General features: G+C 41.7%; 1 protein-coding gene across 1 annotated transcript in view; it reads right to left on the bottom strand.

Annotated features, from left to right (window-relative positions):
• The window catches only part of LOC145341260 (uncharacterized), a 217,210-nt gene that overhangs the window by 44,114 nt on the left and 158,224 nt on the right, over positions 1-14,872 (bottom strand). Inside the window, exons 33-39 of the mRNA XM_080186186.1 lie at positions 12,076-12,165; positions 10,744-10,878; positions 8,513-8,611; positions 6,273-6,362; positions 5,319-5,458; positions 4,185-4,311; positions 1,596-1,676 (exon numbers count right to left, since the gene is read on the bottom strand). Coding sequence (XP_080042312.1) covers positions 1,596-1,676; positions 4,185-4,311; positions 5,319-5,458; positions 6,273-6,362; positions 8,513-8,611; positions 10,744-10,878; positions 12,076-12,165 — 762 coding nt within the window. The remainder of the gene's footprint in view (positions 1-1,595; positions 1,677-4,184; positions 4,312-5,318; positions 5,459-6,272; positions 6,363-8,512; positions 8,612-10,743; positions 10,879-12,075; positions 12,166-14,872) is intronic.

Raw genomic sequence — 14,872 nt, 5'->3', positions numbered from 1 at the left:
AGATGAAGGGTTATTTGATTCTCTCCACAGATGCTGCCTTATCCAATGAGTATTTCCAGTATTTGCTGTTTATACTTTTGCATAAACTGCTTGCTCACAGACATGAGTGCAGTTGTGTGCATCCCTCTAGGATTACAGCATGACAGGGAGAATGAACAGAGGTCGCAGAGAGGAGGGCAAGTTCTCGAAGTAGGAGGAGAAGGCAAAGGGGGCGAAAGGTTCTTAGTATGAGACCTCACCTGCCAAGGTTGTTCAGGGAACAATTCTCCTACCTGAACATCGGCGAGGAACATTGTATGGAACATCTGTGCTTCAGTAAATAGGCGCTCACTGAAATCTGACAGTTGCTGTTTCTGCAACTGCAACCTCAGAATAGGGTGAGGACTGCATAACCAGTAACTGTGAAGACAACCATGGCCATGATCTTTCCTGTGTGTGGCTCCTTCCAGGCTGAAACTGGAGATAATTGAAACATCTCCGAGTTTGTTGACCACTGTGGCATAATGGAGGTCACTGAGGCTCTATGTTTCAAGAGAGCTGAATACATGTAATTCACTTTTGATGGAGCAAAGCAGGTAAAACAAGCATGTGGCTTTGTGAGGATTGAAGGCTTTCCCGTTGTACAGGATGCCACTGACTGCATGTAAGTCACTTTGCATGTTAACTCCACATGTCTAACCTAAAGGGAATCAATACTTCAATGTTCAGCTGGGAGGCAACACATCCCTCTCATCTTGTATCCTCACAGCAGTCATGATGATTTCATTCTGCGGCAGTGCACTGCGTCACCTGCATCTGAGCCACCACAACAAAACAGAGGATGGATGCTCAGACACAGGGGTTATTCTTTGGTTACATTATATACCACTCCTGTGTGCAACCTACGCACACGTGGGCAGCATGCATTTAATGAAAATCACGCTGCCACATGAAAAGTAACAGTAGGCCACTGGATGACAGTAGACATCTGAAACAATACTTCCACTGACTGAGATACAGTAAAGGAGCACTGCAGCATTCTAGTGGAGAAACTATATATCTACTTCAACCATTTCTTGATTTCCACCTTTACTTCCACGCGTACAGACTATAGAAGTCATTGTCAGATTGCTTCCATTATAAAAGTGAGCACTGATCGGCTCACTGTTATTCTTATTGTAAATAACTAGAATTAACAATTTGATTAATAAAAATTCTCTCCATAACATTACAATTACTGCTTTACACAAGGATTTGCTAAGCAGACAAAATGACCTCTGTGGTGGAATTCTTCATGAACTCTTACTCAGATCACTGTTGGCGAAACACTGAATTGTATAAATAATTCCAAAACCAATAACTTTTACTCAGATTATGGAACAGTGCAAAGTAACCCATCATTAAACAGAAAGAACTGGGGCTTAGATCAGTAAATAATTTGAAAAGGTGGGAAATGCTTTTTCCCCTCTCCACTGATGTTGCTTTGTTGGAAGTGTGGTGGGAAGTCCATTAGTGCATGCCAATGGTGTTTTCACTGCATCTCCGATCAGTTAATGCCAGCTCCGCAGAATTTCCTGGTCAGAATAGGCTTCAGTTAACGGAAAGGTGAATCCTACCTGGAGTGCCTGGGACACCTCGACTTCCTCGTAAGCCCGGTTTCCCATCCATTCCTGTACTGCCTGGAGGACCTGCGGAACCTATATGATAATACCAGTAAAGGCAACATAAATAAAAAGAAGCTGAACAATACTGATATTTTATACAATCTTGCTGAACAATTTCTGGCACATTATCTACAACAATATGTATCTATATGACCATCATTTAATTCAAAAGAAATTGTAGAACACTTGACAGAGCAGAGAGAGAAACAGACCCAGAGTAGGAGAGAAGAGTTGATAACTCAGAAATGTGGCTGAATGATATAAAGAAATGCGAAGAAAGTGACATAGAGTTGAATAGCTAAGTGTGATATCTTTTGTGAGGGGGCTGCAGAGGATAGATGCCTAGTGTGAAAACAGAAAATGCTGGAAAATCTCAGCAGGCCTCATAGCAGCTGTGAAGAGAGAACTGAGCCAACTTTTCAAGTCTGGAGGGGGCCATCCAGACTCAAAATGTTAGCTTTGTTCCCTCTCCACAGATGTTGTCAGACCTGCTGAGATTTTCCAGCATTTTCTGCCTTTATTTTAAGACAAAAGCATCCGCAGCAATTTACTTTTATCTTGGATGCCTAGTGGGCAGAATAAGCAGCAAGTAATAATGGAAAAAAGACAATGGTAAAAAGGAATACATCCATGTTAAAAAAGTCAGTGTTGTGGCAGAGGACAAGGCAAAAGAAAATTGCTTGAGGTAGGATGAAGGAGTGAGATTGTGGAAATCTGGAAATTGATTTGGAGGGATCACTGAAGCCTGTAGATAATGGAGGTGATGGGAATGGAGGTGATGGGAATGGAGAGAATAAGGTCATGGATATTGCAACCTTTGGAGGATGGAAGCAGAGTGGTCAACTTGGATAGAATTAGAGAAGTTGAACTTTTGAGGAGATAAAAAGTATGGATTAGTATTTTAGGAACAATGTGTGAAAGATAAAGCCAAAGGTACGTTAATTAAAAAAAATAATTATTGGGTTGAGGACATCCCTGTCTAGGCCGGCATTTAATGTCCATCCCTAATTATCCTTGAGTAGTGGTGGTGAACTGCCTTCTTGAATCGCTGCAGTCCAAGCACAGTGTTGTCAGGGAGGGAGTTCTAGGATTTTGATCTCGCAACAATGAAGGAATGGCAATATATTTCCAAATCAAGATGGTCAGTGGCTTGGAGGAGAATGTCCAGTCATTGGTGTTCCTATTTGTCAGCCACCTTTATCCTTCGAGATGTTGGTGTCATGGGAAGGTGTTGCCTGTGAAGACCTGGTGAGTTCTTGAAGAGCATCTTGTAGATAACACATACTTGCTGATGCCAAACAAGTGGGCTGTTTTGTTCTGGATGGTGTTGAGTTTTTTGAGTTTATTGGAACTGCACTTGCCCAGGGTAGTGGGGAGTATTCCACCACTGTCTTGACTTATGCCTTGTAGATAAGGGACAGGCTTTGGAGAGTTACTTGTGGCAGGATTCCTAGATTCTGATCTGCTCTTGTAACCATAGTATTTATATGGTTATTCCAGTTCAGCTTCTGGTCAGCAGTAACTTCCAGAGTATTGTTAGTAGGGGATTTAGTGATGGTAATGCCATCATATGTCAAGAGGTGATCATTAGATCTTCTCTTGTTGGAGGTGGACTTTGCCTGTCATTTGTGTGGGGCAGGGGTTACTTGGCACTTGTCAGTCTAAGCCTTGATATTGTTTAGGTCTTGCTGCATTTGTACATGGAATGCTTCAGTATCATAAGAGTCATGAATGGTGTCGAACATTGTCCTCATACATATGAACATTTCTGATCATATGTATGAGGGAAGGTTCTTGATGAAGCAGCTGAAGACAGTTGGACCTAGGATACTACCGTGAGGAAGTCCTGCAGTGTTACCCTTGGACTATGTGATACATGTGGGTAAGGAAACTGAATTTCTGGATCATATGACATGTCACAGTTCTGTATCATCAAACCTAGTGTAAACTGACAGTTAAAGAGGTCACTGGAAATAAAAAAAATAAGCTTTCATGAACAAACAGGAGCAGGAAAAAGATGACTTAAGCTTGGAGATAGATTTTAATTTGTTCAAGAACTGAAGTATTTGCAGAGTTGAACCGTTTCTGGGATCAACAGAGGAGACAGTAAAGTCAAAAGTATATTAGATATATACATATGGATCCTGGTCTTCCTAAAACACGATACCACCAAGGGGAAACTTTTGCATGATGAGTGGAGAGAACTAAGGAAAGAGTCTGGATACATCAAAGGTGAATGTGTGAGTAGGAGTGGATACATATGGCGGATGTCAGTACAAATATCAATGAATTTAGAGAACCACAATGCCATAAAGAGGAACTGCTGAGGAAAGATGTCAGATGAGGATGAAACATCAATAATATTGAAGGAGGTGTGAAGGTTGAAAAGAATAAACAGGGACAATAAATCACAATCTCAGGCACAGAGCTTGTCATTTGTGCTTTGACTAATTCAGCTGCACCCCACCCCCCCCCCCCCCCACCCCTCCAACCCCTCATTTGACTTTTGGAGATGGTCTGAAGAAGTTAGAAACAAAATACCTGCACAACCAGATTGGCCTTGGTCACCTTTTTCACCAGGAGGCCCACAGGGTCCATCAGTACCTGGTTTACCTCGAGACCCAGGCATACCTGGTGATCCTCTGGGGGCTGAAGGACCTTGATTACCCTAAAGTACATGGGGATCAAATTAATATATTGCTTTGAGACCTGATACTGTCAATCCAAGTTCGGAATAACTGATACAATGAAAGTAGTTTCATTTGAAGTACAAGATAGCTCCTAAGCTAGTGGGATAAACTTTACAAATCATTGTTCCTGTTGCAAAAATTTGAACATTTCTTGGGAATGTGGTCCCTGATGCCCTTGTACATGATTCATGAGCTGCATAGATTTTTCATCCATTCATTACTGAATGGAAAACTGAGGTACAGGAACACTGACCTTGGTGTCCAGATTCCTAAGATGTATTTTTTTCTATTTAAAAAACAGCAGCACTGTTGAGCTAATTATGTTTCTTCCTTCACAGTTGCTGTCAGACCACTGTGCTGCCAGGTGGCACAGTGGCTAGCACTGCTGCCTCACAGCATCAGGGATCCGGGTTCACATTCCCAGCTTGGGTCACTGTCTGTGCAGAGTCTGCATGTTCTCCCTGTATCTGCATGGGTTTCCTCTGGGTTGTTCTGGTTTCCTCCCACAGTCCAAAAGATGTGCAGGTTAGGTGAATTGGCTACGCTAAATTCTCCCTCAGTGTACCTAAACAGGCAGTGCAATGTGGTGACTAGGGGATTTCTCAGTAATTTCATTGCAGTGTTGACAAAGGGTCATCCGGACTTGAAACATCAGCTCTTTTCTCTCCTTACAGATGCTGCTGAGATTTTCCAGCAACTGTAGTAATTAGCTTTTATTTAATGTAAGCCTACTTGTGACATTAATAAGTAAACTTTAAACTTCAGACGTGCTGAGAATTGCCAGTATTTTCTGATTTTATTTCAGATTTCACTTTGTGACCTTTTGACTGATGTTTGTGTGTGTGTGTGTGTGTATGTGTAGATTTCCAGCATCCACAGTATTTTACATTTCAATCTATTTTTGGGTTCATGATATGAATTATTTCAGGAAAGGATAATGACAGTTTGCTGAATTATTTAAACTCACAGATGAATATTAATCTACCTTTTCTCCAGGACACCCTGGGTTGCCATAGGTTACTTCACTTGGTTCTCCTTTGTCTCCCTTTGGACCAGGAGCACCATTAGAACCTGGTAAAGCTGGAAGCCCTGGTGTTCCTGGGAACCCTTTCTCTCCTTTATCACCTGATAAAATCATCAGAAAAAAACAAGTCACAATACTTTATAGTACAGTATATATTATTCAATACAGAGATCAACTCCACACACTGTTAATCAGAAATCAGTATCATGAATTCAAATATTCAATTATATACCCATTACAGTTTTGTTTATTTTGTTAGTGTCATAAGTAGGCTTACCTTAACACAGAAATGAAGTTACTGTGAAAATCCCCACAGTTGGCACATTCTGGCGCCAGTTCGGGTACACTGAGAGAGAATTTAGCATGGCCAATGCATATCTTTCAGACTGTGGGAAGAAACTGGAGCACCTGGAGGAAACCCATGCAGACAAGAGGAGAATGTTCAGACTCCACACAGACAGTAACCCATGCTGGGAATCGAACCCGGGTCCCTGGTGCTGTGAGGCAACTATGCCACTGTGCCACCCAATTGTACTTTCCACTGCCTCACCATCCTACATAGCACCATTAGGTGCTATTATTACAGATCCAGCTTCACCTGGGTACTACGTTTTAATGACATGTAATCACAAGTTCTACACAGCTTGACCACTATCCTGCTGACCACCAGGAATTTGCTTATTATAGTTTAACAGAAGTCTAACACTTACCCCCATTACAATTATACTTACTGTTCAGCCTAAGCTTCTTTCATATTCACATCCAAGATAATTTACATTTCAGATTGAAAATCCAATATATGTAACTCTTGGTCAATTCAATTTGTGAAGTAAACTCATATTTGTTTGACTCATTATTATATCCATTTTAGAAACTTACCCTGCTCCAATCTCATGTGCCAAGACTTGAACCTACCTGGCAGGCCCATTGGGCCTATAGATCCTTCAAGGCCAGGAGGTCCCTGATTGCCCGGTTTCCCTGCTAAACCTGGATCTCCTGGTGGACCTGTTTGGAAAAAAACATAGAAGACAATTAGAAATTTTACAACTTTCCAGGACTAATTATACAGCAACAGAAGACTGATTGTTTCTTCCTCTCTCAAGTAGGACTGGAAATCCAATTACAATATTGCAACTCTTCGGGAAAGCTGGTTTGATGATGCGTTAGATTCAAATCTATAAATGGAACCAGAGACAAGCATCAAGGAGCACAGGATCCTTATATTTACACACAATGGGCAGAATTTAATGTCCTCTCCTGAGCCAAGTTTGGAGGCAGGGATATATAGTTGGCCAGATGGTGCTAGAGGGGGATCATGCTGCCTTCCTACTGCTGTCCTGATTGCAGAAAGGCTGGGGGGTGGCCTTCTACCCTGATGCCAACTGAGATCCTCAAGTGGGTGACTAATGCTGAGAGCCCACTCGCTGACAGCCATTTTCTTTGAAGCCCCCTGCAAACAAAGGCAATGACCCAGCAACCACCATCCTTCCTCTCATGCTGTAGACAGAATTTTATGAACTCTTAATGCCCATTTTGCAGTGGCAAAATGTCATAAAATCAGGCATAAAGCAGCTAGTGTGAATGGCACCCGTTTTCATGCCTGTTGCAATTTTACGACACTGGATTTCTGGCATGGTCAGTTCTCACCAGAAATGGGTGAGAGGCTAATTAATTTATTTAAATTGATTTAAATGTTGACTTCAATATGTTTAGCGAGCCTGGCGCTCAATCATTCAGCTCGCTTGACTTTATGGCATCGCCGGGAGACGTTCTGTCCTGTGAGGAAAACATCTGCTCCCCATGAACGGGGGAGCAGTTGTGTTGGGCTCATCAGTAGAACCGGAGGCCTTTGAAGTCCACCGGGGAGGCTGAGTGCAAGGCGGGGATGCCCCTTAGGCAGTGCCAGACTGGCAGTGCCACCCTGGCACCTGAGGAATGCCAGCCTTGCACCTGGTCAATACACATTGGGCACCTGGGCAATTCCCACCAGGCAGTGCCAAGGGGTGCCTGTGGGGTAGTACCGGGGGCAGGCCAATGGGGGAAGAGGAGGCCCGCTGCCACTTTGCCTATGATCAGTGGGGAGGGAATTGGGCTGTGATCAGTCTGGGCGGTGGCAGCTGCATCTCAGGCCACAGGCCCCTGCAATTGCAGGGGGCGGGGTGGGAGCTACTTGAAGCTGCCTGCAGTGACAGGGGTCTCCAGGGAGAGGGCTGTCAGGCCCCTGCTACTGCAGGTACACATGCAGCATCAGAGATCTGCACATGCGCAATACCTCCCTCTACAGGCTGTCTGGCAAGTTAAGCCCTGCCCACAGCCTCTCAGGCCAGAAACAGACTTGTCCAAAATTTCAGAGACAGTATGCATAAGACTAGACGTGTAAACAACACCCAAAAAATGGATCCATTTTCAGATTAGCTGGACACTTAGAAAAAAACCTTGTAAAATTTCACCCATTATGTCCTGTAATGCTGTAACATCACCAAGAGCTACCACCATTGCTGGCTGGCAGCTCTGGTGGTGGGGGGCAGAATTTCCTCCTCCAAGGTCTTCTTGCCACCTGGGAAAGAACCACTGCTGCCCATTTAAGAGCCTAAATTGCACTTAAGGTGGCAGGCTTTCTCCAAAGGAGGCCCTCACTGACATTCTAACTGGCAGGAGAAACCACCCCCGCCTACCCCCAGATGCCTGGATTAAGTTCTGCCCGATGAATCATTTCTAAATAGTTGGTTACACAATTTCTATTCTGCTACTTCAAGCAGCTTAGTATGTTAAACTGGTTTAGCTGCAGAGTGAGGCTAGTTTTAGTACAAAACAAGCAACCCCACTTCATTTTCCCAATGAATCTGAGAGGGGGAAGGAAAAAGGAGAAATAAATAGAGAGAAAATCCAGTCACTAATGGAAGCTTACTGCTTAGAGTAGGAGGGAATTGTCATGTTGCTGCAGTCAACAGCCAGCAACCCCCCACAAAGATTCATGGGCAATGGGGCTGTTAGTCTGTCTACGACCTACTGCAAAGGAGTACATCCTATCTTCAGTTATAGGAGACTCAGCCCAGATAGAGTCCCATTCAGGTTAAAAGCAATACATTGTAACAAGATTATGCTATAATTTGGCGATAAACTTGTAATGCTTAATTGTACTTAAATCTCAGTACCTGGTGGACCTGAAGGCCCTGGCGCTCCGTCTTTGCCTTTGCATCCTGGTTCACCACAAGAACCAATATCACCTTTCGACCCTGTTGTTCCTGTCAAGCCTGGTGAGGAGATGTTATACAAAAGCAAATTACTGCAGATGCTGGAATCTGAAGCCAAAAGAGAAAATGCTGGAAAATCTCAGCAGGTCTGGCAGCATCTGTAAGGAGGGAAAAGAGCTGATGTTTCGAGTCCAGATGACCCTTTGTCAAATCATCTTTGTACTGAGACAGACCGGGGTACCTGTGCAAAGATAGGAAGAGGAAGTGAAGCCATTGCAATTTTAGTTTTTAACTTTGAGTCCAGATGACCCTTTGTCAAAACTGCTTTAGTCAAAGGGTCATCTGGACTTGAAATGTCAGCTCTTTTCTCTCTTTACAGATGCTGCCAGACCTGCTGAGATTTTCTAGCATTTTCTCTTTTGGGAGAAGATGTTATAGTTATGTTACTCCTGCAATTTTAACAACATCACTTTCAACTCCTCATTTTTTTTGGAACCCCCCCCCCATTTTAAAACTCATTTGTTTTCCAATCTCTTTCTTTGTCTGGCAAGTATATTCACACAGATCCAATGCTGGCCTTTAGGCAGTGAACAAATTAGGCCCCAGGGATAGCTCATCTGTCTATTTGCTTCATTTAGTGCAGAGACGTAGGCAGTCTGGGAGCAACATTGACTTTGTGTGGTCATGAAAAACGGTGAGAGAAAATTGGCAGCCTGCTTTTATTTATCTGCCAAATTTTAGCTTCATTGACAGGACTGCTGACTTGCTGTTGTTCACTGCAGCTGTTCAAGCACTTTCTCAAGGGCAATGAGGGATGGACAACAAATCTTGGCCTTGCTGGCGATGGCCACTCCCAGGATAATAAAACCATCTTCCATTTTGAAACTAGTCCTAACATCCGAGTGATGAAATCACTGGGTAAAAGTTTCATCTTGAATATTTGTTTCTGGAGAAGCTGCTGTGAAATGCAACATGCAAATGGTGAAATGACACAAACCCTAATTTTCTTCTAGATTCTTAAACCTTGTGCACAGCTGTAAAGAAGTTTACAGGTAGAAAGATTTTTTTTAGTTTATTAGTGTCGCAAATTGGCCTACATTAACACTGCAATGAAGTTCTGTGAAAATTCCTGAGTCGCCACGCTCCAGGTACACTGAGGGAGAATTTAGCAGGGCCAATGACCTAACCAGCACATCTTTCAGACTGTGGGAGGAAACCAGAGCACCCGAAGGAAACCCACGCAGACACGGGGAGAACGTTCAGACACTGCACAGACAGTGACTCAATCCAAAATTGAACCCGGATCCCTGGTGCTGTGAGGCATCAGTGCTAACCACTGTGCCATGATGCCACTCATGTCAGGGCATTTGAATTTGAGCACTAAATCCGACATCATCTGTATGATATCTCAAGTTTCTTTAATGATGCTATCCTGTATTTAATTGTTAAGAGCAGGAGGTTGTCTCTAAGAGATATGTCTAATGTAATCTTTAGGCAACGATTTATTGTGGATAGTATACAACTTTTTCATGTTTTTAATTTGATTTGATTTATTACTATCACATGTATTAATAGACAGTGAAAAGTATTGTTTCTTGAGTGCTACACAGACAAATCATACCGTTCATAGAGAAGGATACGAGAGAATGCAGAATGTAGTGTTACAGTCATAGCTAGAGAAAATAGAAAAAGATCAACTTAATGCGAGGTAGGTCCATTCAAAAGTCTGACAGCAGCAGGGAAGAAGCTGTTCTTGAGTCGGTTGGTACATGACCTCAGATTTTTGTATCTTTTTCCTGACAGAAGAAGGTGGAAGAGAGAATGTCCAGGGTGCATGGGATCCTTAATTATGCTGGCTGCTTTGCCAAGGCAGCGGGAAATGTAGACAAAGTCAATGGATGGGAGGCTGTGTGATGGACTGGGCTTCATTCAAGCTGTGATACAACCAGAGAGAATGCTTTCTATAGTGCATCTGTAAAAGTTGGTGAGAGTCGTAGTGGACATTCCAAATTTCCTTAGTTTTCTGAAAAAGTAGAGGTGTTGGTGGGCCTTCTTAACTATAGTATCGGCATGGGGGAAACCAGGACAGGTTGTTGGTGATCTGGACACCTAAAAACTTGAAGCTTTCAACCATTTGTACTTCATCTACGTTTACTGTAAATTTCAAAACTTTGAAGAATGCAGTGATTTACCTGGTAACCCTGGATCTCCCAGTAAACCTTTCACTATCATATTACACGCAGCTCCTTTCATTCCTTTTTCACCTTTTTGACCTGTCATTCCAGTCGCACCTTGTTTGCCCTTTAGTCCAGTCGGACCTTTACAACCTGCATTAAAACAGCAAGACAAACAGAGGAAGAAAGGTGCGTGACTTATTATTCTTACCAGCAATATTTCCTTGGAGTTTTTTTTTGAAAAGGAAAGGCTTGAAATGTAAAATGTTGAAGTTTGAGTGTCCATACCAATCTGTGTGTACACAGCTATTATTGATTTGTGAATGAACTGCAGCTCTGAATCAAGAATCTTGAACTAAAAGGATGCTTTCCTTCCCCCCATTCTGTCAGGTTGCATACTCAGTGAAGAGTATGCATTGCAATATGTTTGTGATTCAACAGAATACGGGAAGAAGTCCTGCCTGTGATTTTCATATGGTATTTTTGCTATCTCAGTCGTACTATCTCAATGGGCATTAGCTGGGTAGAGGAATGGTACTTATCTACAGACAGTGAGAGAAATTTGGAGGGAGAGGCAACCTAGTTCATAACACAGGATAAAAGCAAATTAGTGTAGATGTTGAAATTTGAAACTAAAAGAGAAAATGCTGGAAAATCTCAGCAGGTCTGACAGCATTTGTATAGAGAGAAAAGAGCTGATGTTTCGAGTCCGGATGACCCTTTGTCAAAGTTGACAAAGATCTCCTTGTAGATGCTGCCAGACCTGCTAAGAATCTCCAGAATTTTCTCTTTCAGTCAATAACACGTTCTAGTAGCTGGTTACAGAAAAACATTACTGTCACCCCCTTTCATTCTCTCTGCACCATGTTCTAGAATGAGAAGGAGAGAAGATAAGTTGCTTGTCTCTGTCTGTGATATTCCCTTCAGTAGGTTACCAGTTCATGTATAAGAGTTCAGGCCAGTTCAGGAGTATGTGTAGGAGTTCAGAGTAATTATGTTTACCATCATAGATTGCTCTATTATTAATTTACTGACAGCCAACTTAGATTATATTCATAACATTTAAAAGTTAATAAATTTGTAATGAGTACAAAAAATAAGATTGATAAAAATCAAAATGCCACACACAAATTAAATATCACTGCATTGGATTTAAATATCCCGAGCCAAACAGGATCACTTCTTTGAGATACAAATTTGAACCAGTAAATTAGATTTCTGAACCTAATTACAATTTGCCTAACTAAAAACATTTACAAAGCTGAGACATTTTGATCATGGAGTAAGGTAAAACATAACAGCAACTATTTCTTTTTTGTTCCTGCACCCATGTACTATGCTGCATTTTACCTTTGTCCCCTCTGGAGCCTTGAAATCCTGGTGCACCAATTAATCCTGCACCTCCTGGCTCTCCCATAACACCTGGTTCACCTTTTGGACCTATTTGAAGATTTAACAAAACATTATCAGACAAGACCTGGAAATATTTATTTGGCAAAGAATAAAAACTAAAATTTAAAACTTCTCTGAGTGAAATGTTACAAGGATTCAGAATGATAGAATCCTACAGTGCAGAGGGAAGCCATTTGGCCCATCAAGTCTGCATCAACTACAATCCCACCCAGGTCCCATCACCATGCATTTACCCTTGCTGGTCCCCCTGAATCTTCCAGGCAATTTAACATGGCCAATCCACCTAACCCGCACTTTGGACGATGGGAGGAAATCAGAGCACGCGGAGAAAACCATGCAGACACAGGGAGAATATGCAAACTCCACACAGATAGTGACCTAAGCCTGGAATCAAACCTGATCCCTGGTGTTGTGGGGCAGCAGTGCTAACCACTGTGCCACTGTGCCACCCAGTATGTTTTAGTGACTTTGATTATTCGTTCAGTTAATTTTCTATAATAATTTTTTAAAATGTGCTTACTTACAATCCCTTTTAATGACTTCTGGTGAATATTTTACTAATTTGTTTGCACTTGTATCAGTATCCATTCCTTCAAACATGTCTATATTTGGTGATCTTTAAACATTCTTTTCTATCCATAATATTACCATATTTAAACAGATCAAACAATAGTTGTTTACAGCCTCTAACACTAAGTGAAGACTTCATAACAAGCTCTAGTTGAAAGCTTTATTTAAAATTACTACTTGCTAAGGATAAACATGATTATTTATTTATTTATAAAAAGGACTGTTCATAAATTAATTGTTACTAATATTTTCGTGGAAACTCCAGACAAGGCAAAATAAGATTTGTTTCTTAGGAATAGAAAATGGTCATGAGACCCAGTTAGCTAGAAATTCATCTTCAATGGGAACGGAAGACAGGCCTTGTTACATTGGATAATTATTGTACATCAGCTCAATATTCCATTCCTTGACTTAGGTGTAGCAAATCAGATATGACCAAAGCAATGGATTACCCAGTGAATAGATTTCTGTTTCAACAAGGACTGAGGTATACGTGCTTGACATCAGCAGGAATATGAAAATGATCAGACTATGTAATTTAAATATATCTGAACAAATGAGCGAATGAGATGGATCGAATGACCCTTTCTCACTCCAATATCATATTTTTACAACAGTTTTTACAATGAGTTTGAACGTCACTACTTTATGGGCTGGATTTTCATGGAGGTGACAGGAAGATAGAATCAAGAAATCTCCAGAATTGGATCTGTTCCCTTTAGATGGGCCCTCACCCACCATACTTTTTCCCCAAGCTAGATTGTCCACCTCCATTTACCTGGGGCATGGATCAAGTATTAATGCTGAATGTTAGGCCCTCAGACCTTCACCTTTCACCATCCACCCCCATGTCATTTCATATTTCCCATGCCATTTCCCCCAACTCCATGTGTCCTCCATAGTCACTCACCCAGTATCCATTGTGGACTGAACTCAGGATGGACATTTAGAAAATTCTAACAATCTAAACTCATTCAAACACACCAAACTGAAAAAGTAGTCAATCTGTTGTAAAAATAAACAAACGTCTATTTCACTAACCACAACAGAGACAGTCATCCTTTAATAACTTCTCAAAATACAATCTAAGTGTGAACAGAGCCTCTTGCTGAGATAAGTGGTTCTGGAAATCTTGAAACTTAGCAAATTCTTCATAATGGGCTCAGCTATCATAATAGACCATCCCAGCTTACAGACAATGGAGCCTATTGAAATTTCAAAAACTGATGGCTACATTTTTTCTAAGCTACATCAGACATCCAGTCAATTAATGCATCCAGCAGCAAGTACCTTTTTTGTCAAACTGACAGCTGCTGAAAGTTTCTTTCATTTCAAAGGTCTCTCGGCATTTAAATCACATTGGATCATGACATCAGAGTATCCAAGCTGTGTTCTCTTCAGTTTTGAATGCATAAGAGCTCTTTTCCAAATGGATGTATCTGAACACCCTACACAATGCCAATCAATGTAATGGTTAACTTTCCTTTTCAGGACAGAGCCCCATAATAAATTACTGCAGGAGAAACACAGCTAAGTTGCAATACAGTATCTAACTGTTGGAACAGAATGAAAATATATTTTATTTTTGTATTTCAAGGTCTGTCAATGAAAGAATTCCATGAAAAGGAGATAATTTTCTTTTGGTTCCCCATTGGGGACTGGGGGCTCTCTGATGAGAGCCCTCTAAGAGGCTGTGAAACACATAAACTTCCAGAAGCATTCGGGGCGTGGTGGGATGCAGTGCCCACCCCCACAATGGAGTTAGCCAGGGTAGGGGAGCTGCATGTAGGCTATCTACCTGCAGCCTTATTTTACACAATACAAACAGGCAGAAACGGGAATGGAGGTATGAATCCCAAATTGAGAGCCATTCACTGCTTTTAAAGGGTTCCTGAATTGGCCCAACTCAACAAAAAATTAGAAAGATATATTTATATACTGTGCCTTTAAGAAATGTATTTTAGTCATGTCCTCTGCAGTTTGTAAGAGGGCCTTTTTTTTATGTTATAGGCCCTAAGCTGTCTGAGCTGATGTCCTTGCATTGTTGCTGGAGCCATAGAATGGGCCTTTTGTTTATTTTTAATATGGGCCTAATGCAATGTCCTGGAGTTTATGACCCTTTTTGGAATTGTTGATTTGGACTGCTTCACAGGTCAGGTAGTAC

This window comes from Carcharhinus amblyrhynchos, chromosome 3 (genome assembly GCF_965287045.1).
Source record: "Carcharhinus amblyrhynchos chromosome 3, sCarAmb.v2.hapA, whole genome shotgun sequence".
In the NCBI taxonomy this organism is placed as follows: domain Eukaryota; kingdom Metazoa; phylum Chordata; class Chondrichthyes; order Carcharhiniformes; family Carcharhinidae; genus Carcharhinus; species Carcharhinus amblyrhynchos.
This window is presented reverse-complemented; position numbering and strand designations above follow the sequence as displayed.